This window comes from Apodemus sylvaticus, chromosome 2 (assembly GCF_947179515.1).
Source record: "Apodemus sylvaticus chromosome 2, mApoSyl1.1, whole genome shotgun sequence".
NCBI classification, from domain to species: domain Eukaryota; kingdom Metazoa; phylum Chordata; class Mammalia; order Rodentia; family Muridae; genus Apodemus; species Apodemus sylvaticus.
The window spans coordinates 116689029-116716246 of record NC_067473.1 but is presented as its reverse complement, the minus strand read 5'-3'; the positions used below and the strand labels follow the sequence as shown (position 1 = coordinate 116716246).

The window sequence follows — 27218 nt, the reverse complement described above, 5'->3', positions numbered from 1 at the left end:
CATTTTCTCCCACTGGGCAGGCGCATATCCCTCAAGCAAGGAAATAAAACCCCTCTAAATGGCCCGAGTTTACATAATAAAGACACCGTTGGGCAAAACCTAAATTCCCTGGCTACCCACGACTCTAGGCTGCAGGGCACTCCTAGAAAGAATCTTAAGCTACCATGAATGAAATGCATTGCTTCTGTCTTTATAGTTCAGACTGAGCTTTCTCTTGTCCACCTGTGGATGGTTATAGCCACTACTGAATTCCATCTAGGCTGCTCTATAAAGGCTTCATCGGTGAGAAATTTTCTATTTGGCTCAGGAATGTGAAACACATTTTCTTACTACCTGGTGGGAACTCCCTCTTTTCTTCTTTGGAGCAGAACCCTACAATATTTATCATCAAGGTGAGGGGACCAAGAGCAGGTCAGGCACAGGAGGGACCTGGGCTGACTTCAGACACACAAGTTTGGTTACACAGGATGCTGCCTTATGTATTAAGGCTAAATAACTCTAAGAATTGTCTGACCAACAGATGTGTGGTACAACTGTCACTGTTTCCAGCAGCTTTATCCCTGGAATGACAGAGTGCTGGAATGCAGCCCCAGTTTGCGGTCAGTCCTGAGCTGGGTGACCACGGAAGGACAGCACCCTCACCGATCTTCTCACGAGGAACTGCCATACAGAGGAAGGCTGTTCTCTACTCTTCACAATTCCCACCCCACAAGCCAGGCATGGTGGCACACACAATGGCAGCACCTAGGAGGCAGAGGCAAGTTATCTCTGAATTTGAGTCTATAGTGGTCTACAAAGCAAGTTCCAGGATAGTCAGAACTATATAGCAAGACCCTGCCTCAAAAGGCAACCCCCCCATTTCATGGTTAAGTCAGACACAAGCAGCACCATGTTACTTCCTGTGTTACTGTGTGTTCTAAGCTTGGGGTTATTTTACTAGGCATGTGGTGGGTCACAGCTGGGGTTTGAACCCAAGGCCTTCAGCTTCTGAAGCACAGCAACACTGGGCTACATCCAATTCCCGCTAAAGGTATACTTGCATTCTAACCTGAAATACTTCAAGACCTTAACTCATGTAACTTGCAGTCAAAATGCAAGCATGCTAAAACACTGCACAGGTTAGCCAGTGGCTCACTGGTAAAGATGCCTGGTGCCAAGCCTGACCTCAGCTCACTCACTAGAATCCCCATAGTGGAACAAAAGCTGACTGCTGCCACGCTGTCGTCTAACCTCCACACACGCAGATACCTCATATATACCCACAAGAATTAATAAACAGTATTATCACTACAAGGCAACATATATAAAGCTACCAATAGGAAATATACTTGTTTATTATAAACTTGTTTAGGTTTGGATTTGTGGTGGCATTGAGAATGGCCCCCATGAAGCCATTGTGTATTGGAACACTTGGTTCCCAGTTGGTGGAACCCTTTGGGAAGGGTTAGAAGGTGTGGCCTTTGAGATTTCAAGCCCCAGGCATTCCCAGTTAGACTGCAGCCTACAGATAAAGCTTCCCACAACTGCCCCAGCACCATGCCAGCCTGCCGCCAAGCTCCTTGCCATGATGGCGTGGACTCACCCTCTAAATGGTAAGCCCCCAATAAACTTTTTTTCTTTTTCTAAAGTTCTTCTATAAATTGACTTGGTCATTGTGTCTCTTCACAGAAATAGAAAAGCAAGAGGAAGACCCCATCCCAAGACAGCTCCTGACATACAGATAAATATTCTAAACTTAACCACCACCCCCATCCCACGAAGTCCACATCAGGAACTTAACTCAAGTCTGAAGTCATAGGAGGTCAAAGGCACTAAAACTGTTCAAAAGCCACACACCTGTAGCTCATCTCCTCAGTGTTACAGACTTCTTGTCTCCCTTCACCCGAGCAAGAAGCTTCCACTTGAATACATAAACTTCTTGAACAGTTGGCGAGAAATAGAGTACAGGTTGATCCTCTACATCCACAACACCAGAAAAGCACTTCTGAGTATCACAAAAGTTTAATTAGCAAAAAGTTCAATATGAAAATGTACATGAGCTAATTCTACATCACAAGCAAACAGGCCTTTGGGGAGGGATGGGGACACACTGCTGGACACTGGTTAGACTCTCTCCAAGGCTTCTAGCATGATGATGCTGTTTCCTCGGATGACCTAGGAAAGAAGTCAGTTGAAAAGAATTCATTTAAAAGACAAATCATAATTTTCCAATTTCTCAAGGAAACCACACAACAAGCCACAAGGACTAAGTTAATCTTTAAATCAAGACATGAGTGAGGCATGGTGGCACATGCCTTCAATTCTAGTAACTCAAAGGCAGAAGGATCTCTGGGGGTTCCAGGCCAGTCAGAACTGCATAGGGAAGTCCATTTTAAGGAAAAAGAAAAGGAGGCCTCGTAGGCTTATTAGAAGAGATGGGTATGAGACTGAAGAGTAATGATTAACTTTATAAGATGCTGAGTCACTGTGACCTAGCTTTTGGGAACCAGGGTTACTGGTATGTGCGTCTGCCACTGTTTCTCACACAAGGATTGTAAATCTCTGCTACAGAGAACAGCTGCCATCCTCCTCCAACTCCTCCTCCGATTCCGAGGGGATGCAGCCTTACAGATGTATGTCAACACTCTTAGCTCTGAAGTAATACCATAAACTTTTGATCTGAAATGATGAGGCAGGTAGCGAGAGCTCTGTGAGTTCTAGGCCAGCCTGGTCTACAAGAGTGTTTTATAGGACAGCTGGGGCTACACAGAGATCCCTGTCTTGAGAAAACACACACATACATGAGTAAAATAATAAGGGTCTACCTTTACCCTTCTACACCCAACCTTAACAAAACCAAAAAGGCCAAGGTATTAGGCACTCAGCTAGGGGAAGAAGGGGAAGAGAGAATATGACTTCGTACCACCGCAACAAAGTCTCTACCACAACAGCAATTTAAAATCTGGTTCTTATTGCAGAATACCAAAACCTTCCTTTTGTGGCCACAGAACCATTGCTTAATGAATGTAGGAAAGGAAGTCTAATACGAAAGCTCAGCTGCCTTAGACTATACCAGCACTTGCAAAGCCTGAAGCAGTGCCCGTGTTGCAGGCCATCTAGCCCGACCCTACCTCAAACAAAGCTTTGCTTTTCCTTACTTTCTGTCATGAACAGCTGTCATTACATCTAGCACCCATGCCAAGAATGCAAAGTAGTGCCTTGTGTGTGCTGGGCAAGCACAGGTACACGGAGCTACATTCCTAGCCCCAAAACCTATGCTTTTTTTTCTGATTTATTTATTTTATATGTATGGAAAATTTGCCTGCATGCATCTGCATGCACCACATGTGTACCTGGTGCCCAAGGAGGTGAAAGGCATTGCATCCCCTGTGGTTGTGAGCTGCAGTGTGGATATTAGGAATCAAATTCCAGACCTCTGTAAGAACAACAAGTACTCTCACTCACTGAGCCAGGGCATAGCACTGGCTTTATCTACACCTCCAGTTCCAGAGGATCCAACACCGGCTTCTGGACCCCACAGGTACCAGGCACATACATGGTACAGACATATGTGCAGGCAAAATACCCATACACATAAAATAATTACAAACTAAACCAGACCAGCCATTTTCTCCAGCTCTTGAAACCCGAATCTTAACAGGACACCCTGGGGCATCATAAGTAGGTTAGGGAATTTTTACTGTAGTCAAAGTCTGGATATGCGTGTCTGTCTCTTATAGGGCAAAGCTCAAAAATGAATTCCATCAGCTAGCTGTTTTAAGACCTATGCTGAGAAAGTTCTGCAAGTGAGATCTTATCTATAAGATAAGATCTATAAGCTTTAGAATATTACCAAAGCTGAATATGTTGATAGGTAGGAGGAAGAGGAGATGCAAACACTCAGTCTTTCCTTTCATTGGTAACTGACTCGGTTTTAATCTGAGACTCCTATACGAGGAGTGTGAAGGGGAAAAAGGAGGGGACCCTGTGGACGCCGCCCCGACTCACCACCATGCCGATGTTGTTCTGCTGCCCACTGGTTGCCATCTCCACACACTCATCAATCACAAGGTTCATGAAGGGATCAAAGCCCCGCAGGATTCCTTGTACATGCCTGCCACCGTTTAATTTCACTGTGAGAAAAAAAGAAATTTCAATAAATGGTCAATAAAGTTTAACCATCCATCATAGATCAGGTGGGATGTGGAACCACCACCCCTACTATTGCCTAATCCCAAGCTAATTCTATCCTAATATTCCAGTTCTTCTTTGACTACATCGTAGGCTTTAAAACCCTGGAGACATTACCTGTGAGTCTCATGGCTGTAATCCCAGAACTTGGAAACAATGTAGGAGGGCTGCTTCAAGGACTGTGAGACCAGATAGGGCCACATAATGATCCCGTCTCAATGACCTCCCCCCTCCAGTAAAACTGCCTCAACATTTATACATAAATGCATTTGTGAGTCAATTTATAAGTAAAGTAGTATCTTCACACAAATGAACCCGTTATAAGCAACAGAGTTCAAGGTTAAGAGCTGTTGTATGGTAGAGAGAGAAACCCTACAATTTAAAATTTTCAGTATTCTTCAATTGCATGGGTCAGGAGGTTTCTAGTTAAACCTATACATCCACAAGAAACATCAAGTGCTGGCTGCCCAACTCCTCGGTAACATATTTAAAAGAAAAGGGGCTGATAAAGTTTCAAATATTATAACAGACACCCTAATTCTGTCAAGGTCAGGGAGGGACAGATGATATAATCTAAAGCATGAGGTACTGGTAAGTAGAAGGCAAAGAAAAAAATCTAATTAGAACGCTGATAAGTCTGATTAGTGGAGAAGAATTAGATGTTTTATGTACTAAATTTCTACAACACATTTCCAAAGATTATATATTGCTAAGACAACAAAAAGAAAGTAAGTAGTTGAGGTGGTGGCAAACTTACATGATAATTTCTTGTCCATAAACCTGAAAAAGCAAAAGTAAAAATTAGGACTTATATAAAAAAAAAATCCTAAGCACAGACAAGCTCAGAATCAGTTAAGTTAAAATAATTTGCTTGGGCTGGGATGAGATGCTACGAGGGTTTGATGTTCCTCCTGAGGGCCTGAGATCACTTTCTAGCATTCGTGTCAGATGATTCACCACTGCCCTTAACTTCTGCTCTAGGGTATCCCAGGGCAACTACACTCATGCACACACCCTCACACACACAAAATAAAAAAATTTTTTTTGAGTATTTATTTATTATATGTAAGTACACTGTAGCTGTCTTCAGACACTCCAGAAGAGGGCGTCAGATCTCGTTATGGATGGCTGTGAGCCACCATGTGGTTGCTGGGATTTGAACTCAGGACCTTTGGAAGAGCAGTCAGTACTCTTAACCGCTGAGCCATCTCTCCAGCCCATAAAATGTTTTTGGAGACAGGGTTTTTCTATGTAGCCCTGGCTATCCCGGAACACACTGTGTAGAACAGTTTGGCCTTTGAACAGTGTGGGGAATTAAAGGTGTGTCACCAGGCAAAGCAGGTCTTTTTCCTTTTCTTAAATTGCTAAAATCTGGTCTGGTGACATGACTCAGTGGGTAAGTACATTTGCTGCCAAGCTTGACTTCGATTCCTGGAACTCCCTGTTGGAAGCAGAGAATGAATGCCCTCTGACTTCCTCACCTGGTAAATGTATAGACAGACACAAACCAATGTAAAAAACAATAAACAACCCTCTTTAAATGTATACAACAGAAACATTTAAAGCACTAAAAATCCTGTATTGTTTGCGTGTGAGTGTATGCGTACCAGGACAGTGGTCATGGTACTGTTGACATGGGTTAGGGAATTTACACTAATGTAATTACAAAGATATGGTTACATTTGTGTGTGTTATTACAGAGGTATGACAACATGCCTGACAATAAGGTGCTTTATTTAATTAACACCAAAACATTAAGCTTTTAAAGATTTATTTGTTATATGTAAGTACTCTGTAGCAGTCTTCAGACACCCTAGAAAGGGCGTCAGATTTCATTACGGATGGTTGTAAGCTACCATGTGGTTGTTGGGATTTGAATTCAGGATCTTTGGAAGAACAATCAGTGCTCTTAACTGCTGAGCCATCTCTCCAGCCCAGCATTAAGCTTTTAATGTTCAGCATAGATCACATCATGTTTTAAGTGAAATAAGTTCATACTTTGAAACTTTAATTTGTATCAATATGAAAATTTCATTACAAAAGACACATAAGGTCATTAAGACATATAGTCAAGTCCCTTACAACTTTTTATTACTTGGAGTATCTGTGTGTGTGTGAATGTATGCTGTGTGTAGGTAGGCACTCAAAGAGGACAGAAGAGGGTGTCAGATCCCCTGAAGGAAGCATTCCTAGCCATCTCTCTAGTGTTCAAGTTTTTTAAAAATTAATTTTGTGGCGGGGCAGTGGTGGCACACGCCTGTAATCCCAGCACTCTGGGAGGCAGAGGCAGGAGGTTTTCTGAGTTCAAGGCCAGGCTGGTCTACAAAGTGAGTTCCAGGACAGCCAGGGCTATACAGAGAAACCCTGTCTCAAAAAGAGAAAACAATGGGCTGGAGAGATGGCTCAGCGGTTAAGAGCACTGACTGCTCTCCCGAAGGTCCTGAGTTCAAATCCCAGCAACCACATGGTGGCTCACAACCATCCGTAATGAGTTCTGACACCCTCTTCTGGAGTGTCTGAAGACAGCTACAGTGTACTTACATATAATAAATAAATCTTAAAAAAAAAAAAAAAAGCCAAAAACCAAAAACCAAAAAAACCAAATCCACCTCCCCCAAAAAATAATTTTGTGGGCTAGAGACATGGCTCAGAGGTTGACAGCACTGGCTGCTCTTCCAGAGGTCCTGAGTTCAATTCACAGCAACCATACGGTGGTTCACAGCCATCTATAATGGAATCTGGCATAAATAAATACATGTGATTGCTGGGATTTGAACTCAGGGCCTCTCCAGCCCAATAAATAAATGTTTAAAAAAATCAATTTCGTTTGTATGGTTCACCACGGTGCCAATACAGAAGTCAGAGGACAACTTCAACGAGTTGGTTCTCTCCTTCAACCATATGGTCTGAGAGGTTGACTCAGGTCATTAGTTGTGGAGGCAAGTGCCTTTACCTTTGGAGCAATCTCATCACCCTGTCAAATCATCTGTCTTTCAGTAACAGACTAGAAAATACGAAAACTCCCTTTCCTTTCTCCCTCCCCTTTTTTCATTACTGTACTGACAATTGAACCTACAGTCTCAAGCACTCTAGGCAAATACTCTACCACTCAACTATATCCTCATCTCTCTTCTAGTTTTCAGTTTAAGACAGTGTTTCTTAGCTACCAAGGTCTTGAACTTGTAGTTCTTTGCCTCAGCTTCACAAGTAGCAGACATTACAGACCTATGCTACCAGGCCTAGCTTCACTGAGTTTAAATGTATAGAGAGCATCATAGAGCAGGGCAGTGATTGTGCACGCCTGTAATCCCAGCACTCTGGGAGGCAGAGGCAGGAGGATTTCTGAGATTGAGGCCAATCTGGTCTACAGAGTGAGTTCCAGGACAGCCAGGGCTACACAGAGAAACCCTGTCTTCAAAAAACCAAATCCAAAAAACCAAAAAAAAAAAAAAAAAAAAAACAACCAAAAAGGTGTTTATGAGAAAATAGAGGCAGATCTAACAGTATTTCAAATTTGATAAAATGTAGGGATGAGAAAAAGGCATCAACTCAGGGAACAGAGGATAAAGTTCAGTAACAGAGTAGCTCACACAGGCTCTGTTGCTCCAAACACATCACCACAAACACACCAACAAAAAAATATGGACACAATCACTACTTCCAGTCTCTGAAAGTCCCAAGTATATCTGTTAAGAATCAGAGGATGCTGCCAGGCAGTCTTTAATTCCAGCACTTGGGAGGGCAGAGACAGGTGGATTTCTCAAATCAGCCTGGTCTACAGAGTGAGTTCCAGGACAGCCAGGGCTACACAGAGAAACCCTGTTTCAGGAAAAAAACAAAACAAAAACAAAACAACAAAAAACAAACAAAAAAGAATCAGAGGACACTGAAGATTACAGGTAGGGAACAGTGCTTTTGTTCAAAACCAATGCCATTTTGCTAATTCTCCTGAATCCAGATCATATAATATGACTTATTTCATTAGCTCATCATCAAAACAAACAGTGCAGGATAATTTCTTTTTAAAATGTTGGATTTGTAGTTTAATAAATTCTTAACAAATCTAAATAAAACTGCAGGGGTTTCACACAGAGGCTGCTTTGATTAAAATGTGCACTCAAATACAAAATCAGCAAATGTGATCTTTTCTCTGAATTGGAGTCTTGACAGAACTTTACAGTAACAGGCAATACACAAGACAGATCATTTGACAACACCTGAAATAGACCCAGTATTAATCTTGTACTTTGAGCAACCCAACGACTATGTGCATATGTGACAGGTTCTGTCCAGTAAGTAGTGTCTGTGACCAGACGCCTGTTTTACTGGGTACAGAATAAAATTCTTCAAAAACTAGGTCTCTACAGTTAGGAAATGGATGTTCCTCCATGGATTTAATACCAGAGCAAGATATTACACAACATTTAGTTTAATTTGAATACAAGGACAGTGTATCAGAAAGCTAATTCTTGGGGCTGCAGATGGCTCACAACCTCCTACACGTCCTGCTCCTGCAGATCCAATGCCCGCTCTGGCCTCCGCAGGAACTCCACCCACGTGCACAAACACAATTAAACATGCCTGTGAGCATCAAAAAGGAAAAAAAAAACCCAAAACACTAAACCTAGCTCTCTTGATGAACGCAATAGAACGCATACATTTATTGAAACACAAAACGCTACCTCACCTTAAATTTCTGTTTCAAGACAGGGTCTCATTTTTTTTTTTTTTTTTTTTTTAAGTCTAGACTAGTCTGGAACTCGGGGTAATCCCCCTGCCTGAGTATTGGCCCCACAGACCAGAGCCAATCACACCCGGCTCCAGTCGATCATTTAAAGCTTATGTTTCCGGTTCCTCACAACCATGCACCTGGACCGCTGCCCTGGTCCCTAACCAGGTAGGTTAGGCCGCCCGCCTAGGAGAGCCCAGCTTTGGGAAGACAAGAGGCACCGGCACTGCGGTAACCATGCCGACCCGACCTCAGTGCCACTTCCGGCTACCACAATCGCCGGGACCAGAGGAAGCAGCCCGAGCGAGACAGGAGAAGGGTTCCTGCGGTCGAGGAGTCTCGATCGGGCCGACTCTACTCACTTCTTCAGTTCGGGAGGGTGGGCTTTGCTCATGGCGACTCCTCAGCGGGCTCGGCACAACGGCGAAGGAGTGAGCGGCCTCAGAAACGCGCGCAAGGCAGGCTTGGCGCCGACGTTTGACGTAATCACTGCGCGAGCCAATCGCCTTCGGAGAACCATACCCTTCCTCTCGCGATACGGATGGGGCTGCCTGAACGTGCGGACTAGCCACGCTTCCGGTTGCGTCGTCAGTGACTGGCACGTCGGAGAGGTGGTGCTCGGCTAAGGTTCCTTTGTGTAAATGAAATGGCAGGTCACTTTAAAAACAAACAAACCCCTTTATTCATATTATATGTATGAGTGCTCTCCGTGTATATCTGCACGCCACAAGAGAACCTCAGATCCTATCGTAGATGGTTGTGAGCCACCATGTGAGTGCTGGGAATCGAACTCTGGACCTCTGGAAGAGCAGCCAGTGGTTTTAACTACTGAACCATCTCTTCAGCCCGTGTGTCACTTTTTTCTTTCCTTTCCCCGTTTACTACATTTTTTTCTCCTTTACATTTTTTGTCATTTCCCCTGCCCTTTCCTCATTCTGTTTTTGACGTAATTCATTCTGGCCTCGAGTTCACTGTGTAGTCAAAGTTGGCTTTGAATCCCTGTGCTAGAATTACAGGCAGCCACACCACGCTGTCCTTAAATTCCTAAGCATATCCAGGCGAAGCTGTGGGCTCCTGAAGCATGAATAGCTTATCCGCACCGGTAGCGGGAGGGTGGCTAGGCTGATTCTCTTGAGGATGTGAATCCAGAGTCTGGAGTATTTTTCATCCATTGTTCTGCAGTTCTAACACTGGCTTCAGAACCCACTTAGCACACCACGGTCCATACATAGAAGCGAGGAGTACCACACAAGTCCTGAGGTATTGAGCTTGCCCCTGCCTTCTGAGTGCACCCTCCCAGGGTGGTGGCACTGCCTCGGTGCACCAGGCTCTCTTACTTAGTAGTACTCATTAAGAAAATGACCCATAGACATGTTGTCCAGAGACCTCCTAGATGGGGCAACTCTTCAATTGAGGTTCTCCCTGTGATTAGTTTGTGTCATCAACAAAAAGTAGCACAAGAATGCTTAGCTGTATATTCTCTCTACCATTTGCTGTGCTAGTTGCAACTAGAAAACGAACGTGAATAGTAAGTCTTTAGTACAGGCTGACCTCCAAGCAGGAGGGAAATCCTCAGCTTTGCCTTAGATTACAGTACTGAGATTACAGGTATGTACCTTTAGTCCTGGGTATCTTTTCAACATTAACAACCCTAAGTTATGATGCTCTCTGGCTTTCTCTTGGTGTTTGCCATTTACTGATGTATCTATACCCATAAGAAAAAGCTGGAGACAATGAAACTTTATTTAAAAACCAAACCACTTGGAAAATATATTGCAGGCTTGACACAGCAAATAGACAGATGTATCACTGTTTCAAGTAATTGGTATAAATACTACATAGTACTTATCCAAAAGATAAGGTGCTATGTTGGGCCAGTAACACTGCACTGAAAAAAAAAATCCAGGCAAAAATGGCATTTGGTAAGAAGGTGTGTGCCTCTTGCTCTATAGTGGTCCTAGCTTTCCTTGGCCTAAGTTGTTTACTTTTAGGCCTCCTTGTTGCTATAAGATTCTGTAAATTCAGAGCTGATTAACACTGAGTTCGAACTTTTATTTTGTGAACCCAAGTCGAACACTTCTCAACAATTCTTATTTACTGTTTATTCTCAGAGACTGGCCTAAGTGACAACCAACCCCCTTTGCTCTTCTTTGCTGTGCAAGTCACTGAAGAAAGCTATTTCCCATGGACACTCTCTGGCTTCTTCAGGGGCTTCTAGAAAAACAGAATTTGAAGAAATGGACATTCCCATCTTGATGGTAGATAATATTAGGAACCTTTGGAAGTCATTCAAACCACTCCCCTCCTGTATCTTAAATCCAGTGTGCTCTGCACATAAGACAAAACTAAGCAAAGTCTAGATTTGAAAAGGAAGTCCTTTCCTCTAATTACTAGCCTACTGGGTTTTGTCTCTCAGCATAAGGAAGGTGGTGTGGTGAGACTTCAGGTAAACAGGATTTGTCAAGGTTCTCTGAAGAGACACACCTCTCCTCAGATTTTACCAGCAGGTTGAAGAGAGCCGCCAGCCTTGGTGTTTGTAGTAAGAATCTCAGCACTTGGTACAAGGTTGATCTCTACTACAGAACAAACACTTGCACATGAATATTTAGGGTCTAGACTTCTCCTCTGAGCTATCTGCGATCCAAATCTTAGCACCAGCTTCTTTCCACTTCACCTTCTAAGATCCAGATGTAAAGAACCCAGTGTTCAGCAGTGAGCAGCATTTGCCTGGAGCTTGCTGTGTCTGTTTTCCTCATTCGTAAACATTGCTTAACATATTAAACTTCCATTCTTCCTTTTAAATAGCCTGCCCTCAGTCCCAATGGTCATTGGCAAACAATTTTATTTCCCGATGGATGACAGAGACTCCTTCATCTTCTTGGTCATTGTTGGGATGAGGTGCATGTGGTCATCCACACACTTGGCCACACAGCTGTCGAGCTGCCGCTTCACCTGCAGCTCCTTAGTTCCTGCATCCATTGAGTCTTTGGCCTTGTCATTGCAATGCATAGTGCACCGGGCCAGGCGGTCCTGTGACAAGAAGGAAGAGAGAGAAGGCTGAGGGCTGGCTCCCATTGTCTGAGTGTGGGTCCCATGTCAGGCCTTGGGCTACAGGCTCGCTACAGCCTCTGCCGGTTCTAAGTGGAATATTCTCCTGGCTCAGACAGAGGGTACCACTGGGAAGGCTGGACTAAGCCCTGAGCAGGGGAACGAAAAACTGAACTTTATACAAGATGCTGGCAGCAGTCAAAAAGACTATTGTTGGACTTACAAACACCTCGCTTCCTTTTCCACTCTTCCATTTTTCATGTGTGTGGTGCTGTGGATGTTTAGATGTGTCTTTGTGGATGTGGAGCTCTGAAATACATGTTAGGAACCATCCTCACTGCTCTTCCACATATCCCACTGAGGCAGGGCTCTCAACCATACCTAGCTAGTCTTGCTTGCCAGCCTGCTATAGAGATTCTGTCTCTGCCTTCTAGGGCTGGACTTATGGGTGGGCTGCCACGCCCAAGAGACAATGGTTTCTACTGATCTCAACTCAGGGTCTCCTGTTTGCATGCCAAGTACTCAACCATCTCCCCAGCACACATTTTAATTCTTTACTATCTGCCCTTGCTACAGAAAAACAAACACTTGTCAAGCATCTGCTACATGCCAGGCTTTCGTCTAGTGTGGAATACAGAAATGAACAAAGCGTAAGTGTTCCTGCTCACGTGGAACTGACAGTCTAGGGTAGAGATGTTAAGAGAAGAGGAGGAAGTGAACTGGGAGGTCAGGAGTGAGGTCTGAATGAGTGAATGCAAGTACTGCCAGGGGTAGCTGACATTTTGGCTTCGCTTGGCCACATTGTTATATACATGTTACCAGGGGTGGTGGCACATGTTTTTAATCCCAGCACTTAGGAGCTAGATACAAGCAGATCTCTGAGTTTAAAGCCAGGGTAAACAGAGAACCTGTCTCAAAAAACAAAAGAAAGGAAGGGGGGAAAAAAAGAAAAGCAAAAATAGCTAACACACACACACACACACTCACACACACACACCTCAAAGATAGTTAAATATGTTTGTAATTTTATGTTGGCTTGAATGTGGCCTATAGGTAAATGGCCTGGGAATGAGGACACCAGTAATGAGGTTAACTAGTAATGGTTAAATGGTTAAAGTACTTGAAGGAGAAGGAACTGTGTGCAGACAGGTCAAGGCAGGGGACTGAGCAGTGCCTGCTGGACCTAGCCTCATGGGGACCCTCCTCATTACCACTGCCAGCATCTCTGCAAGTGAGAGTTAGCCTGGAGAACTGTAAAGAGAAGGGAAGGAGACACTTCAACTTTTCAAAGATCTGACCTAGAAATTTCTCAAAACTCAAAAAGGAGAAATACTTTGCTGTTGTTACTTCACAACAGCAGTGCCTTTGAAGACTTTTGTACATCAGAATGTGAAAGTATACCCCATATTAGGTGACTGTCAGGTGAATGGAACCTAGGCTATCAGAAGTGTTTGCTTCCAAAGCCCACAAAATACACTTGAGGAAGGGAGTAAAACAAAGGTACAGATATCTCGTGTTCTAGGAAGGACCAGAAGATTTCATAGTAAGGGCCTGGGGTCACAGCTCTGCAATCCCAGCACTTGGGAGGCAGAGACTGAGGATTGCCATGAGTTTCAGGCCAGCCTAAGCTACAAAGCTGAGATCCTGTCTCAAAAACCTCTAGTAATGCTTCTTGTGTCTGACCTTTCTGTGCCATGGAAACCTCTCTTCAGGTGTTCCAAGTGGGAAGTTCTGGGGTCGATTTAAATCCACAAATACTGCTAAGGTACTGCCCTAGTCTTTATCTTTTAAGTTGTGTGTGGATGTCTATCACCTGAGTACTATGGCAAACCTACAAAGGTCAGAGGACAACCTGTGGAGCTGGTTGTCTCCTTCCATCTTTATGTGGGTTCTGGGGATCAAACGTAGGTTGTCAGACTTGTGTGGCAAGTCCTGAGCTAGCCATTAATCTGTATCTTTGTTTTTTTTAAAGATTTATTTATTATTATAAGTACATTGTAGCTATCCTCAGACATACTAGAAGAGGGTGTCAGATCCCATTACAGATGGTTATGAGCCACCATGTGGTTGCTGGGATTTGAACTCACGACCTTCAAAAGAGCAGTCAGTGCTCTTAATGGCTGAGCCATCTCTCCAGCCCAATCTTTTTAAGAACCTTAGTTCATTTTTCTGGAAAGTTTGTTATTTTAAAAATCCGTCAAAGAGGAAGAACTAATGAGGTTCTACTCCTAGCTGAGGTGCTGCTGACAGGTTTTAAAAAATATGTGTTGTATTTGTGTTCTTGAATATATGTATGTGCACTGTGTGTGTGTGTGTGTGTGTGTGTGTGTGTATGTGTGAACCTGAAGAGGTCAGAAGAGTTGTCACAGTCGTGGAACTGGAGTTGTGAGTCACCATGTGGATGCTGGGAACCCAACCTGTGTCTAAAGACCAGTAAGTGCTCTTAAGCATTCCTTGCTTCAGGAAGGAGAGCTGCTTTTCTTAGTGATGTGACCACTCTTAAGTCGTCCAAGCTGCAGTGAAAAGTCCCACATTCATGCTCAAGAAAGCGACCTGAATTAAATTCAGAGGGATCATTAAAAACAGGAAGACTTGTTGGAAGGTATCTTAGAAAGGAAGGGGAGATAAAATTATCAAAATATATTAATTACATGTATGAAACAATCAATGAAAAAAATAACTAAAATGAGTTTATCTCTTTACTTTTTCTTTTTCTATGCATTGGTGTTTTCCCTGAGTGTATGGTTGTGTGAGGGTGTCAGACCCTCTGAAACTGAGGTTACAGACAGCTGTCAGCTGCCATGTGGGTGCTGGGAATTGAACCGATCCCTCTGAAGAGCAACCAGTGTTCTTAACTGCTAAGTCATCTCTACAGCACCAAATTAATATACATTTTAAGGAATTTTATACTACACAACATAGATTGTATTTGGTATGCAATGCAACAAAAAGGCATAAAGGTGCTTGGTTATAAACTCCCTTGGTAACTTTTATTACTTTAGTAAACATATTACTGTTTCTACGGCAAACACAGCACAGCTTAACAACGCTCAACACCCAGGGCTTTTTCCAAAATATCAAACCCCAAGAATACCAGGGCTCCCACCAGTGTTAACAGAACCAAGGACCTAAGGCAGAACGAATGCTTCTCATCTCCTGCCAAGAAGCTGCTCAAGGACGTGGGAACCGTGAGGCATCCCTCACCTGGAACCTTTCCAGCTCGCTGGTGACCAGAGCCTGGGCTTGAGCCAGAGGCGCATGGCAGCGCTCGATGCATTGGTGCACCTGCTGCATAGATGCTTGGGTGTCTTCACAGCAGTTGGCGCTGCACCGGAACATGAGGCCCTGGGGAGCGAACATAGAGCCTGGTCAGACTGGAAAGACTGAGGACAGCCCACGAAGAACAAGGGTTCGGAGGCCATGTTTCTCTACCCGTATGTTCCTGGACATCTTTTGTTTTTATTTCCCCTGTCAATATCACCAGGACTTCATAAGACTGGGACGGTTACCAGGCCTAACATTTGTAGGTTGGGGGATATATGGTTTTGGGAGAGCGCTTGCCTAGTTCTAAGACAGCCTTGTGTTCCATTCTGCACGGCACAAAGCCAAGGTGGCGGTCCATGCCTGTAATTCTAGCACTCCAAAGGTGAAGGCCAGGAAGAACAGGGGCTAGAAGCCAATCTGGGTTAAAGAAGACCCTGTCTGTTGCTAATAGCTCATTGATATACAAAGCACCCAAGACTAAACCGGAAGAATCCACGTTCTGAAAACCAGTTTCTGTATCAGAGTTCAGAGTTCGGCCTGGCTAGTCGACGCCCCACAAGGCGACAGAAACAGTAGAGGGTGATTGAGGGGTAAAGTTAAGCGAGGCCCTAGGGTGAGGGAGGCGGGGCCCACGCTCGCGGGCGTTCAGGGTTCGTGGCATCTAAATCAGCACAGAACGGCCCGAAGGGACCTCGGCCTGGTGGTTCTCCTGGGCCGGGCCCTCCGAGCCTCGCGCCAGATCACCTCAGAGGCGGCCGAACACGCGTAACCGAGGCCAGGTGGGAGGAAACCGCCCACGCGAGGCCCGGGGCTCGAACGTCACCGCGCCACCCCCGCCCGAGTTTCCAATCCCGCTAGGGCGCGGGATCGCGCCACTACCTGCATCTTCCGGATGTTCTCTCTCTCCACACTTTTCACCATGGCGTCCACAGCCTCCTGCACTCGGAGTTGCTGCACCTCCGCCATGGCGACCCTGAGCAGCGGCGCGCCGGCGCCCGCGTGCACCCGCTGCGCCCCGCCCCCTGCGCCCGTGCAGGGTTCTCAAACCACGGAGTCCCACCCTCACGCCCCGCCCTTGGCTTCGCCCCGCCCTGTCTTAGCTCCGCCCCTTTACGCTAAACGCGACCCTGCCACCGAGTCACCGCGCGGCGGTCTACCAAGTACCTCGCCCTGTCCCCTGGCCATTACGCCCTTGTCCTCAGTAAGCGTTCCCGTTCCCGCACCCTCATCACCCCCTGGAGTCCAGGTTAAGCAACTGCAGACGGGAGACAGCGCGCGCCGCAGGTTCTTCCGTGGAGCCAGCGGTGGCCAAAGATCTCTTTGCTGGTCTGACTTCTTTTCTTCCTCTCTTCCTCGCTCTCCCTCTGTCCCTTCCAATTAAAAAAAGGATATGTAATTAACAGCGTTTGTACAGTTTGATCAGATATTATTATTGTTATTTTTGTGTTGGTTTCTTTTTGTTGCTGAAAAGAATTTTATTAAATGTACATACCATAGTTTGTTTAAATTCCCCAGTTGGTGAACATTTTTGTCGAGTTACTAGTTACTGTGAGTAAAGGGTACAGCACTCTAGACTGTCTCAAGAGTAGTGTGGGTTATGGAGGGGCTGTAGATAGCGAGACTAGAGTAACGGCGAGCTGTTTCTGAAATGGATTGGTTCTACCAGCCATGTGCCCTCATGTTCCCATTTCTACTGTCGTATGCAGTCATCCATAAAACACAAGTAAATGGTCGCTGATCTATTTCCCATGGGCCGGTGGAGAGGGGAGCATCATTGGGTAAGGAAGAGGGCAGCTGCAGGCTGTGTTAGAAGAGCTTGGGCTGTAAGTGGTCACCCTGGGGAGAAGGACAAGTTCGAGTGTTTCAGGAAATCTCTCCCGTAAGCGGCAAGCTTGCATTGAACCTTTGTATTCAACTAGAAGGCCCTTGCCTGGCATTCAGGAGAAGGAAGAGAATAACAGGCAGGCACGGGAAGCTGAAGTCGGCAAAACAGAAAAAAAGGTCGAAGCTTTGAGGAAATAGCCTGGAACAGAAAAAATTAGCATGTGACAGTGCTGGAGATTTTAGGCACTTGCTGCGATTCGTCACTAGATGGCAGGCTAACTCTATTTTGAGGGTAGGAAAAGCCACACAACCCATTGTCCTTTGAGGAAAGCTGTGCTCCTCAATGGCTGGGCTTCCCCTCTCCCACATACCAGGGTTGGGGATCAGTCGTGTTCAGTCACTCAAGCCAGACTTACAGGGGTATTCCAGGAGCAGCCGGAACCAGAGCGGTGGCAGCGGTCCCAACAGACCAGGTGCTTTGCAAGTACTTTGAATGGGGTATGAAGAGGGCCCTTCACTGTCCATTTTTCTCCCACGGTGCACAAAATCAAAGCAGAGGAAGGTGAAAACTCTGAATATTTAAATCCTAGCAGGGCAAGATGGCTGCCCCAGCCGCAACGACACCTGACAGTGGGAAGACCTCTCTTGAGACTGACTTCATGATTCCAGATCCCATAGAAAATTCTTTCTAATAAAGGCACAGTTTAATACTGCTCACTTAACCTTTATTCCTGACATGTATCATGGAGTTTCAGCAGCCGCTTCTATAGTAATTCTGTTAGCCACACTGAGATCTATCTGGTGGGAAGCCTTTGGTAAGAAAACTTTGTTTCAGTGTTGTAAGAGTGGTTCTCCTGACATGTGTCAGTCACTGGCCTGTCCCTGTAAGACTGGTCACATTTTAAAGACCGAATCTCACAGCCTGAAGACAATAGGCCATGCCTCTTTGCAGCTCTCTGTAGGACCAAGAGTTAAGAAGCTAGCTATCTGTACTGTGGTCTCAGAGTATTCCCTGATTGTTGGTCCTGACCCAGACCTGGCTGCTCCGTGCTCTTTGCCATGGATGCGGTGTTGAACTGAATCACAGGTGTGAAATGTTCCTCAAAATTTACATAAAATCTCATCTGTCCTTCACTCCAGGGATGTCTCTGAAGAGGCTCCTCAGCCCCACCCATTCCCCTCACGGCAGCTGTCTTCTCTGATTCTCTTTTAAAATATGTTTATTTTTATTTTATGTGTATGTGTGTGCCTGCTTATATGAGTGTGCATCACATGCATGCAGGAGCCCATGGAGGCCAGAAGAGGATGTCAGATCCTGTGGAACTTGAGTTACCGGTATTTGTGAGCTACCACGAGGGTGCTAGGAATTGAACCTGGGTCCTCTGCAAGAGTAGATAGTGATCTTAACTACTAAGCCTTCTCTCCAGACTCATCTTAGTCTCAAGATAAAGCACCTCTCTAATTTTTTTTTTTTTTTTTTTTTTTTTTTTAGTATTTGTTTATTTGCTTGAGACAGGGTCTCACTATTTACCAGCCCTGGCTGTCCTGGAGCTCACTAGATAGACCAAGCTGGCCTCACTCTCACAGAGATCTTTCCCTGCCTCTGCCTTTGCTTCCTGAGTGCTGGGATTAAAGGCATGTGCCATCACCGCCTGGTGTTCTAAAGGGAAGCCTTCTCCTTTTCTTCTTGGAGTAGGTTGCATGGTCTCTACCTCACCGGTATATCCAGTGACTGTATAGGAAATGGAAAATTAGAATCAAATATCAAGACTTAAGCAAGACCTAGAGAAGGGAGGGGGTAATTGTCAATAGAACCTTATGATAGGTTGAATACTCCAGGCAAGGGGCATATATGTCTTTGCAATCCTAAGAAGGTGATCAGACTTCAGAGGATAATGGCTGTGTGGTACACCTTGTGACAGAGGGGCTTAGGCAGACAGAAAGAACTTCAAGACTCAGTGTGAGTGGCAGGAAGCAGGCAGTGTTTCTGATGCTTGTATGAGAGGTCTCTGGTTCCCAGGGCTTAGTGTAACCAATGCCAGAGGAACTGAAGCAGAACAGGTCATGGCAGAGCAAAGGCCCTGGTCAAATAACTGTTTTGTGAAAGAGTTTATTCCCGGTGTGTGTGTGTGTGTGTGTGTGTGTGAGAGAGAGAGGAGAGAGAGAGGGAGAGAGAGAGATACACAGAGATAGATGTGCACACTTGTAAGTTTAATTATCTTATATATACATATTTATAATGTGTGTGTATATGAGAGACAGATGTGCACACTCATAAATTTAATTATCATATATATATACATATTTATACTGTGTGTGTGTGTGAGCATGCATGCAATATCTGGATCAAATGCATGCAGGAGCCCTTGGAGGCCAGAAGAGTGGGGTTGGATCACTTAGATCTGGAGTTAGGGGCATTTGTGAGCTACTGTGTGGATTCTGGGAACTAAACAGAACGTAACCCTAACCCTGCCAAGAGTAAGCAACCCCTTTAAAAATCGTTTTTGAAATTAATTTAGGTTTGTGTGCATGTGTGTATGTGTGTGCACCTGTGTGTGCACGTGTGTGTCAGTGTGGGCACCTGCAGAGGTCAGAAGAGGACGTTGGATCCTCTGAAGTGGTTGTAAGCTGCCAGGTGCTGGCAGTGGGAACTGAAGTCAGGCCTCAGTGAGAGCAGTGCTCGGAGCTGCTGAGCCGCCTCTGGACCGTGCTCCCTCACCGTCAGGAGAGGTAATGACATCTGGGCCGAGGAAACACAGTCTGCAGATTCCATCTTGGGCTGAACACCAAACTGCTATTTGTGTTCCCAGCCTCTAAGCAGGCAGCCTCCAGTGACGGAGGAGTCACCTTCCTCCCTTTGTAAAGTGTGGACAGCATGATTAATTCCTAGGTGTGGCGGGGGCTTTGAGATTGTGTCTGTGAGGAATGAGGTAAACAGTTATTATTGTTGCTGGAAATTTTGTGTTTCTTTCTCTCACTCTCTTATTAGTGTGACTGTCACAGCAAACACAGCGATGGCCTGGATAACAGTCTGCGGAGTGGGCTGTGGCCAGCATATACGTTCTAGTCTTGTTCCTGTGACAAAATACCTGACAAGAAGTGAACTGCGGGGCTGAGGAGATGGTGGCTCGGCAGGTGAGAGCACTGGCCACCCTGGCACATAAACCCAGGTTCAATTCCCAGCACCCACACAGTGGCTGACAGACATCTGAAACTCCAGTTGCAGAGGCTCAGAATCGTCTTCTGGCCCTCTCGGGTACTGCATACACACAGGACATAGACGTGCAAGCAAGCCCCGCCATTCAGACACATGAAATAAAATAAATAAGTCTAACGATTTAAGGGAGGAAAGGTTTGTTTTGTCCCAGAGTTTAACAAAGGAGAAGGCTCAGCAGCCGAGGGCATATCCTGCTCTTTCAGGGTCCGCAGGTCCATTCCCAGCACCCTCATGTGGTTCACAAGTGTCTAGAACTCAGTTCCAGGTGATCTGACTACCTCTTCTGGCCTCCGAGTCCATCTGTCACACTGTGTCGGCTCCTCAGCGCAGCGAAGGTCGGGGAGCTTTGGCGGAAGCCTTTGCTTCTGGGCTGACCTTTCTCTGTCTGAGACTTGATTATGTCACCTGTTCGCCCATCTCTGTGATTCCCACTAACTTTACTCCCCTTATGATCTATCGAAGAGGCCGAGACACTGCCTCCTTCCCCTCCCCCCCCCAGTCAAATGCGGAAGTGTTGGAAGAAAGGGGAGATGGCTTCCGAGGCTGTGCGAGTCCGCCATGTCTGTCGACTCAAAGGGAACAAAGCTTTTCTTTGGCTCAAGGATGTGGTGGTCTCAGCTGAAGGCCAACAGCCGCCACCTTTGGCCCTGTGGGAGGCGGCAGACCGTGGCAGAGTGTGCAGCCAGGAAGCAGAGAGGAGGAGCCGGAGCCCTTCAGGGACACTTGACTACTTCCCACTGGGCTTTACCTCTTAAAGGTCCACCATCTCCTTGCGGTGCCACAGACTAGAGGCCTTTGGTGGCCATGGATCCAGACCCTAACTGGGTCCCTCTGAAGACTGGATGGTACACAAAGGTCCTTGTTCCCACAGATCACCAGGAAAACCAAGAGTGTTAAACAGACAGGGGCCTCTTCTCAACAGAGGAGATAAAATACCTGTTTTCCTGCCCAGAAGGCTGGGCACGGATCTTTTTAACGGCCGGGTGACCTTTTTGCTATCTGTAGAACCAGACCTCACCGTCTTTTGCTATAGAGGCAGACTTTACTCCAATTCCCCTGAATAATTATCCCAGAATTTTCTTTCTCTGGACTGCTACCCATCCTTAGGGGAGATGTCTCAAGTATCTTACAACCTGCTGACCTTTTTGAGACTACATTAGATTCTAGGCCTTTAGTTAGAGACCCCACCCTCATGGTCACATGTACTTTATAAATGAGTTTCTAAGTTGTCACACCTTAAGCTTTTTTTGTGCACCAGGATTGGAAAGATTGCTGCCTGGAAACCTCTTCCCAAACTGTACGGTGTTTTACATATACTGACAATGAACTACCTGGCATTAGACTCACTGAAGTCTGATCCAGGTTGACAAAGTCAATCTGAACCAGGTTTTCTTTTTTTTCCTTTTTCTTCCTTCCTTCCTTCCTTCCTCCCTTCCTTCCTTCCTTCCTTCCTTCCTTCTTTCCTTCCTTCCTTCCTTTCTTTTTTGGTTGTTCTCCCCTGCCCCCCAAGACAGGTGTAGGCCTGGCTGTCTTAGAAGTAGCTCTGTAGACCAGGCTGGTCTTGAACCCACAGAGTTCCACTTGCTTCTGCCTCCCAAGTGCTGGGATTAAAGGCATGGGTTGCCACCACTGCCTGGCTGAAACAGGTTTTTATTCTCACCTCTTCGAGACTTCACTTCCCTGTCTGACACTTGCAGGGACGTCCTCAGTGGGTTGGATGAAAGCTGAGACGTTGGACAAGTCCTGGGTTCAAGGGACGAGAAATGGGATCTTTCAAGGGACACAAAGTTGGTGAGGACTCATTTAATCTATCCTGAATACTCTACCACACTGTACAGATGGCACAAACACACCCAGCTCAACGGGAAGAGCACCAGAAGGGCTGGAGGCAGTGTCGGGATGCCAGTGACTTCACACTACAGGAGGTTTCTGATTAGACAGCAGGTGAAGAGCTCCTACCGCATATGGGCCACATAAAGGAAATGGAAAGTCACCTTTCACTTCTTAAAATACATCGATTAATTTGTGTCATTAAGTCAATGTAACTGGAGCTCTGGGGTGTGTGGTGTGGTGGGTGGGAAGAGGTGCCACGCTGATGGTCTGTGCTGGGGTGGGTGAAATATGATAAATGGGCTGAGGAACTCTGCTGTCGCCTCAATAACTCCAGGCCTGAGGACAAATGGCCTCAGCTTGCAGCTCAGGAGACAGGCAGGAGCAGCTCAGTCCAGCTACATGCTTAGCAGACTTGCTTTTCTGCTCAACAATGGAAGATGTGAAACTGGAGACGATGGCCAGGATTTTTTTTTCCCTGTTAACAGCATGGAGGGAACTTAGCATAGGACAAGGAAAATATAGTATGTGTGTGTGTGTGTGTGTGTGTGCACTCGTGTGTGTATGCATCTGTACAGCTACACCTGACTTTTTAATTTTAAAAAATATGTATTTATTTTCTGTGTATAGGTATTTTGTCTACATGTATGTCTATGTACCACATGCATGCCTGGTACCCAAAGCATGCCAGAAAAAAGCATCAGACCTTCTGGGACTGGAGTTGCAGACAGTTATGAGCTATGTGTGTGTGACAGGAATAGCAGCCAGTGACCTTAACTGGCTGAGCCACTTTCCCAGCCCCCACACCTAGCATTCCCTGTGAACTCCTTGGATTCGATCTCAGATTCTTATGCAGACACAAGTGCTCTTACCCACTGAAACTTTATTTATTTAACTTACGGTGTAGCTTAGGTTGGACCTGTTCCTCTTGCCTCAATCTCTTGAGTGCTGGGACTATAGGTGTGTGAGGCTATCCTGGACTACATGAGACAATGGCTCAGGGAAAAATGGAGACAAAGGCTTATTCAATAGCATTGAAGAAGAGTCTAGAGTTACACCACACTACAATGTGTTAAGTGTTACCGCCATATATGTATGGGTCGTAGTATTATAAGCATTCTTTCTAATGTTTACATGGGTTTCCAAATTTTCTACAACAAATGAGTCTAACTCGACTGGATTGAAATTCTTTTAACTTTTTTTTTGCACGTGTATGTGTGTGTGGTCTGAATATACATGTTTGAATGTGAACAGGGACAAGTATGTGCATGGGCACACATGTAGTGAAGATGACACTGCTGTCTTCCTCAATTACCCTTTTTTTTTTTTCAATGCAGGTCTTCTTGATGACCCCGAAGTTCACCAGTTTGACTAGTCTAGTTGGCCAGCTTGCGCTGGGACCTCCTGTCTCTGCCTCTTGCATGCTGGGTTTACCGGCAGCCATTTGACCTAACATTTTGTGGAAACACGGGTTTCGGGGATCCCAACTCTGTCATGCTCGCTATGCATGGCTCTATCAACTGAGACATATCCTTTAATTATGAACAAATTCTTCCGTGGCTGGTAGAACACTTTCCTATCACGTGCAAGGCCCCAAGTTCTAACCTTAGCAAAGAAAAAATAATTATCTCAGAACAATCTATCCTAATTAATGAGTGTACAAGAGAGTGAGGCCTGACCGGTTCATGTGAAATGACAGCTCACCCTACAACACTTAAAATGATTGTTATTTTTGCTAGCAATCAGGTTCTCTACAAATACTCATGGCCCTGTCACTCGCCCAGATGCACCAGCCTGCCAGGGGTGGCATGGGAAAGGCAGCCCACGGCAGGGAGCAGCCGTGTGGATTTATTTTCCATCCTGACAGGTGGACTGCTTGAAGTCACAGCTACCTGGCTGTGCTGATGACAGGCCTCACCTGCTCGCCGCTGTGACACATTCTTTCCACTTGGATCATAGAACGCTCTTGGGCCTTCACCAGCTCAAAGCCTGCTTGCTGACCTCCAGCTCTGACTCACTCTGTCTTTGGTACTTTGGTACAATCTGATTGCTGCAACTGGAATTTCTATTCTTACCACCTTCGGCTTGAAGTAAGCCTTTTCCCACTCCCTCCTCCAGCTGCCCTGCCCGTAAAGAACACTGGACAGTTGAACAGGGATGTCTTCCTAAGATGAAACAGAGTGGAGAAGAATAGAGCAGAGGTATCGAAGTTGGCACATGAAGAAAATAAAAACAATGTCAGAGGAAGACAGGAAACCTCACCCACCACAGACTGTACACATCAATATAGCACGTGTAGAACAAGAACTCCTACCCAATCTCCAAAGGCCAAGGAAGGAGGGGCTATGTAAATAACCTATACAAGTTGGAGACTCCAACTCAGGGCTTTTGAGTCTTGGACTTGTCCCTACTCTCTGGTCCACTCCCACTCTGTGCTCCCGTGTGCATGTGCACACACACACACACACACACACACACACACACACGAGCATGCATGCATGTGCACATTTGCATATGTGCACTTATGCACATACATGCAGAAGCCAAAAGTGTCAGACCTTCCAGAGGATCCTCGGGAGAAACAGCACTCACTCTTAACTGCTGAGCCAAGTCTCAGCACCTCCCCCCATTTATCTTTCTTAATAAATGGTCTCTATTTCTATCACTATCCATTTATCCCTGGTTTAATTTCTTGTTCCTGTTCAGTGGAGTGCAGATATCTCAGCAGGTGATCCTTAGAGACTTACAAGAAAGCAGGTGAGCTGGAGTTTAGTCTGTGTACAGATGGTGGTCTGGTGCTGTTTGTATTCTAACGCTAAACACTGGCTCTCACAATCTGCCCCCCCCCCCCATGAGCAGATTCTTATGTAAGGCAAGTGATACTATGTAAACCTTGCTCGCCCATTTAGGTGGTCAATAAAAGACTAGAGCCTGTGATTGGGCAGTAGAGGGAGAAAGGTGGGACTTGAGGATCAATCAAGTGAGTGGGTTGCAGGTGCAGAGAGAGGAGAAGAAGAAAGAGCGCAGAGGTGGAGGAGGCCGCTGTGAAAAGAGAGGGACCGTGAGCACAAGACCAGGACAAACAGCAAGCAACAAGCGACATTATGGCTGGGAAACAAGTCAGAATAGTTGCAAACCTGCCTCATCTAGGCTTAAAGTTTGTAAATGAAATACCTGGACTGGGTGTCTTTTATATGGGCTAGCTAGAATTATAAATTCATTTTACATGAATATATAGTATGAGGGGGTGGATATTACACATGGGAAATAACTTCTTTTGATTTTTTTTTTTTTGAGAGAGTTTGACTCTTTAGTTGAGCCTGGCCTAGAACTGGTGATCACAGAACCCACACATAAGATCTGTCTGAGAACAACTTTGGGGGATGGTTTTCTCCTTCCATATGAAGCAGGGCTTTTTTTGTTTCTACTGCACTGGATACTCCAGCCCAGGTACCTGCCAGCTAGCTTCCAGGTGATTCTCCTGTCTTCACTATCCATTTTGCTAAAGGAATGCTGGGGTTACAGGTGTGTGCAGCTAAATCCAGCGGCTTAAAGTGGGTCCTAGGAACTGAACTCAGATCATCCGGCTTGCGCTGTGAGCATTTGTACCCACCTCGCCACCTCACCAGCCTCTATTAATTCTTTTTGAGGCATAGACTGTGCAGCCCAAGCTGGCCTTGAACTCACTATGTAGTTTTAGCCAAGGCTGGCCTTGAACTTCTGATTCTCCAACCTATGCCTCCTGAGTGCTGAGTATAATCGGTATGTGTCACCATGTTTTATGTCCTGCTGGGATGGAAGCCAGGGCTCTGAGCGTGCTAGGCAAGCATTCGGGCATCAGAGCAACATCCAACCACGTCTTTTTGTTCTATTCTCTGCCATTTCTATACTTCTGGAATTCTGCATCTTGATTGCATAATGCCTTGTTGAAAAAGACAAAGAAATAAAAAACAAAGGGAGAGCCGGGCAGACAGTGGGAGGATAACTGTGTCTCACTCTCCTGGTCCTGGGCCAGGTCATCATGGCTACCATCTCTAGAGAAATAGAAATAAGACACACTTTTAGAAAGCGAAGAGGGCCACTGAAATGGCTCAGTGAATTCCAAATCCATGATTTCTGGGCTAAGGGCTAAGGTGAAGTTTGGGGTTCCGACTCTCTGATCCTATAGGTTTGAACAGTGGCCCAATAATCTGCATTTCAGGTTGTTCCAAGCGATTCCTATACAGGAGGCTTAGAAAGAGACATACCATGAACACACCTAAGAAATCCCATTAATGTAACAGAGCCAGCTCCGAGAAGTCCACAGTGCCACCCTCTACAGTCAGAACACACCAGAGCCATGGCAGGCACTGCCACGGGAATTGCCTTCGCTCTTGTTCTCACGGGCAGATGAACCCCTGGTGAACCCCTACCCTCTCCTGGTTGTGTGACAAAGATGGACTCTTGGGATCCAAAGACTGGCTCTTGGGATCTCTGATGGTGAACCTTGATTGTCAGCTCTGCAGGATCTGTAACCACCTAAGAGACAAATCTCTGGGTTATCCTCAAGGGAGTCTCTAAATTAGGTTAACCGAGGTAGAAAGACCCAACCTAACTGTAGGTGGGCCTGCTTGATGGAAAGGATTCCCAGCTTGAAAAAAAGAAGAAAGCAAGTTGAACAATGGAACAATGTAACCAGGGGCTGCCCCACGCCCCTGGTGCTAGGGCTCCCCACTGTAATGAATGGTATTCTTAAATTGTGAGCTGATATAAATCCTTCCTTCCTCCCTCCCTCTCTCCCTCCTTCCTTTCCCTTCCTTTCCCTTCCCACCCCTCCCTTGCTCTCCCCTCCCTCCTTTCCTCCCTCCCTCCCTTCTTCCCTTCCTTCCTTCCTCCCTCTCTCCCTCCCTCCCTCCCTTCTTCCCTTCCTTTCTTCCTTCCTCCCTCCTTCCCTCCCTCCCTCCCTCCCTCCCTCCTTCCCTCCCTCCCTCCCTCCCTCCCTCCCTCCCTCCCTCCCTCCCTCCCTTTCTTCCTTTCTTCCTTCAGTAGCCTTGGCTATGCCTATTTTCTCAGCCTTGAAAAGAGTAATACAGGACAAGAGAGGAGGCCAGGCTGGGACACACAGGCCGTGGCTGTACAGCACACTGGAGTATGAGG

At 45.8% G+C, this 27218-nt stretch overlaps 2 protein-coding genes across 2 annotated transcripts; both read right to left on the bottom strand.

Annotated features, from left to right (window-relative positions):
• Nucleotides 1-1982: 1982 nt before the first annotated feature.
• On the bottom strand, nucleotides 1983-9388 carry Snrpg (small nuclear ribonucleoprotein polypeptide G). The gene is made up of 4 exons (XM_052174209.1): nucleotides 9262-9388; nucleotides 4928-4950; nucleotides 3988-4112; nucleotides 1983-2154 (listed from the first exon to the last, which is right to left on the bottom strand). The coding sequence occupies exons 1-4, from the start codon at nucleotides 9291-9293 to the stop codon at nucleotides 2104-2106; spliced, it is 231 nt and encodes a 76-aa protein (XP_052030169.1). The 5' UTR covers nucleotides 9294-9388; the 3' UTR covers nucleotides 1983-2103.
• A 1236-nt stretch (nucleotides 9389-10624) lies between these two features.
• Nucleotides 10625-16247, bottom strand: Fam136a (family with sequence similarity 136 member A). The gene is made up of 3 exons (XM_052174208.1): nucleotides 16091-16247; nucleotides 15152-15292; nucleotides 10625-11929 (listed from the first exon to the last, which is right to left on the bottom strand). The coding sequence occupies exons 1-3, from the start codon at nucleotides 16175-16177 to the stop codon at nucleotides 11741-11743; spliced, it is 417 nt and encodes a 138-aa protein (XP_052030168.1). The 5' UTR covers nucleotides 16178-16247; the 3' UTR covers nucleotides 10625-11740.
• Between the last annotated feature and the right edge of the window lie 10971 nt (nucleotides 16248-27218).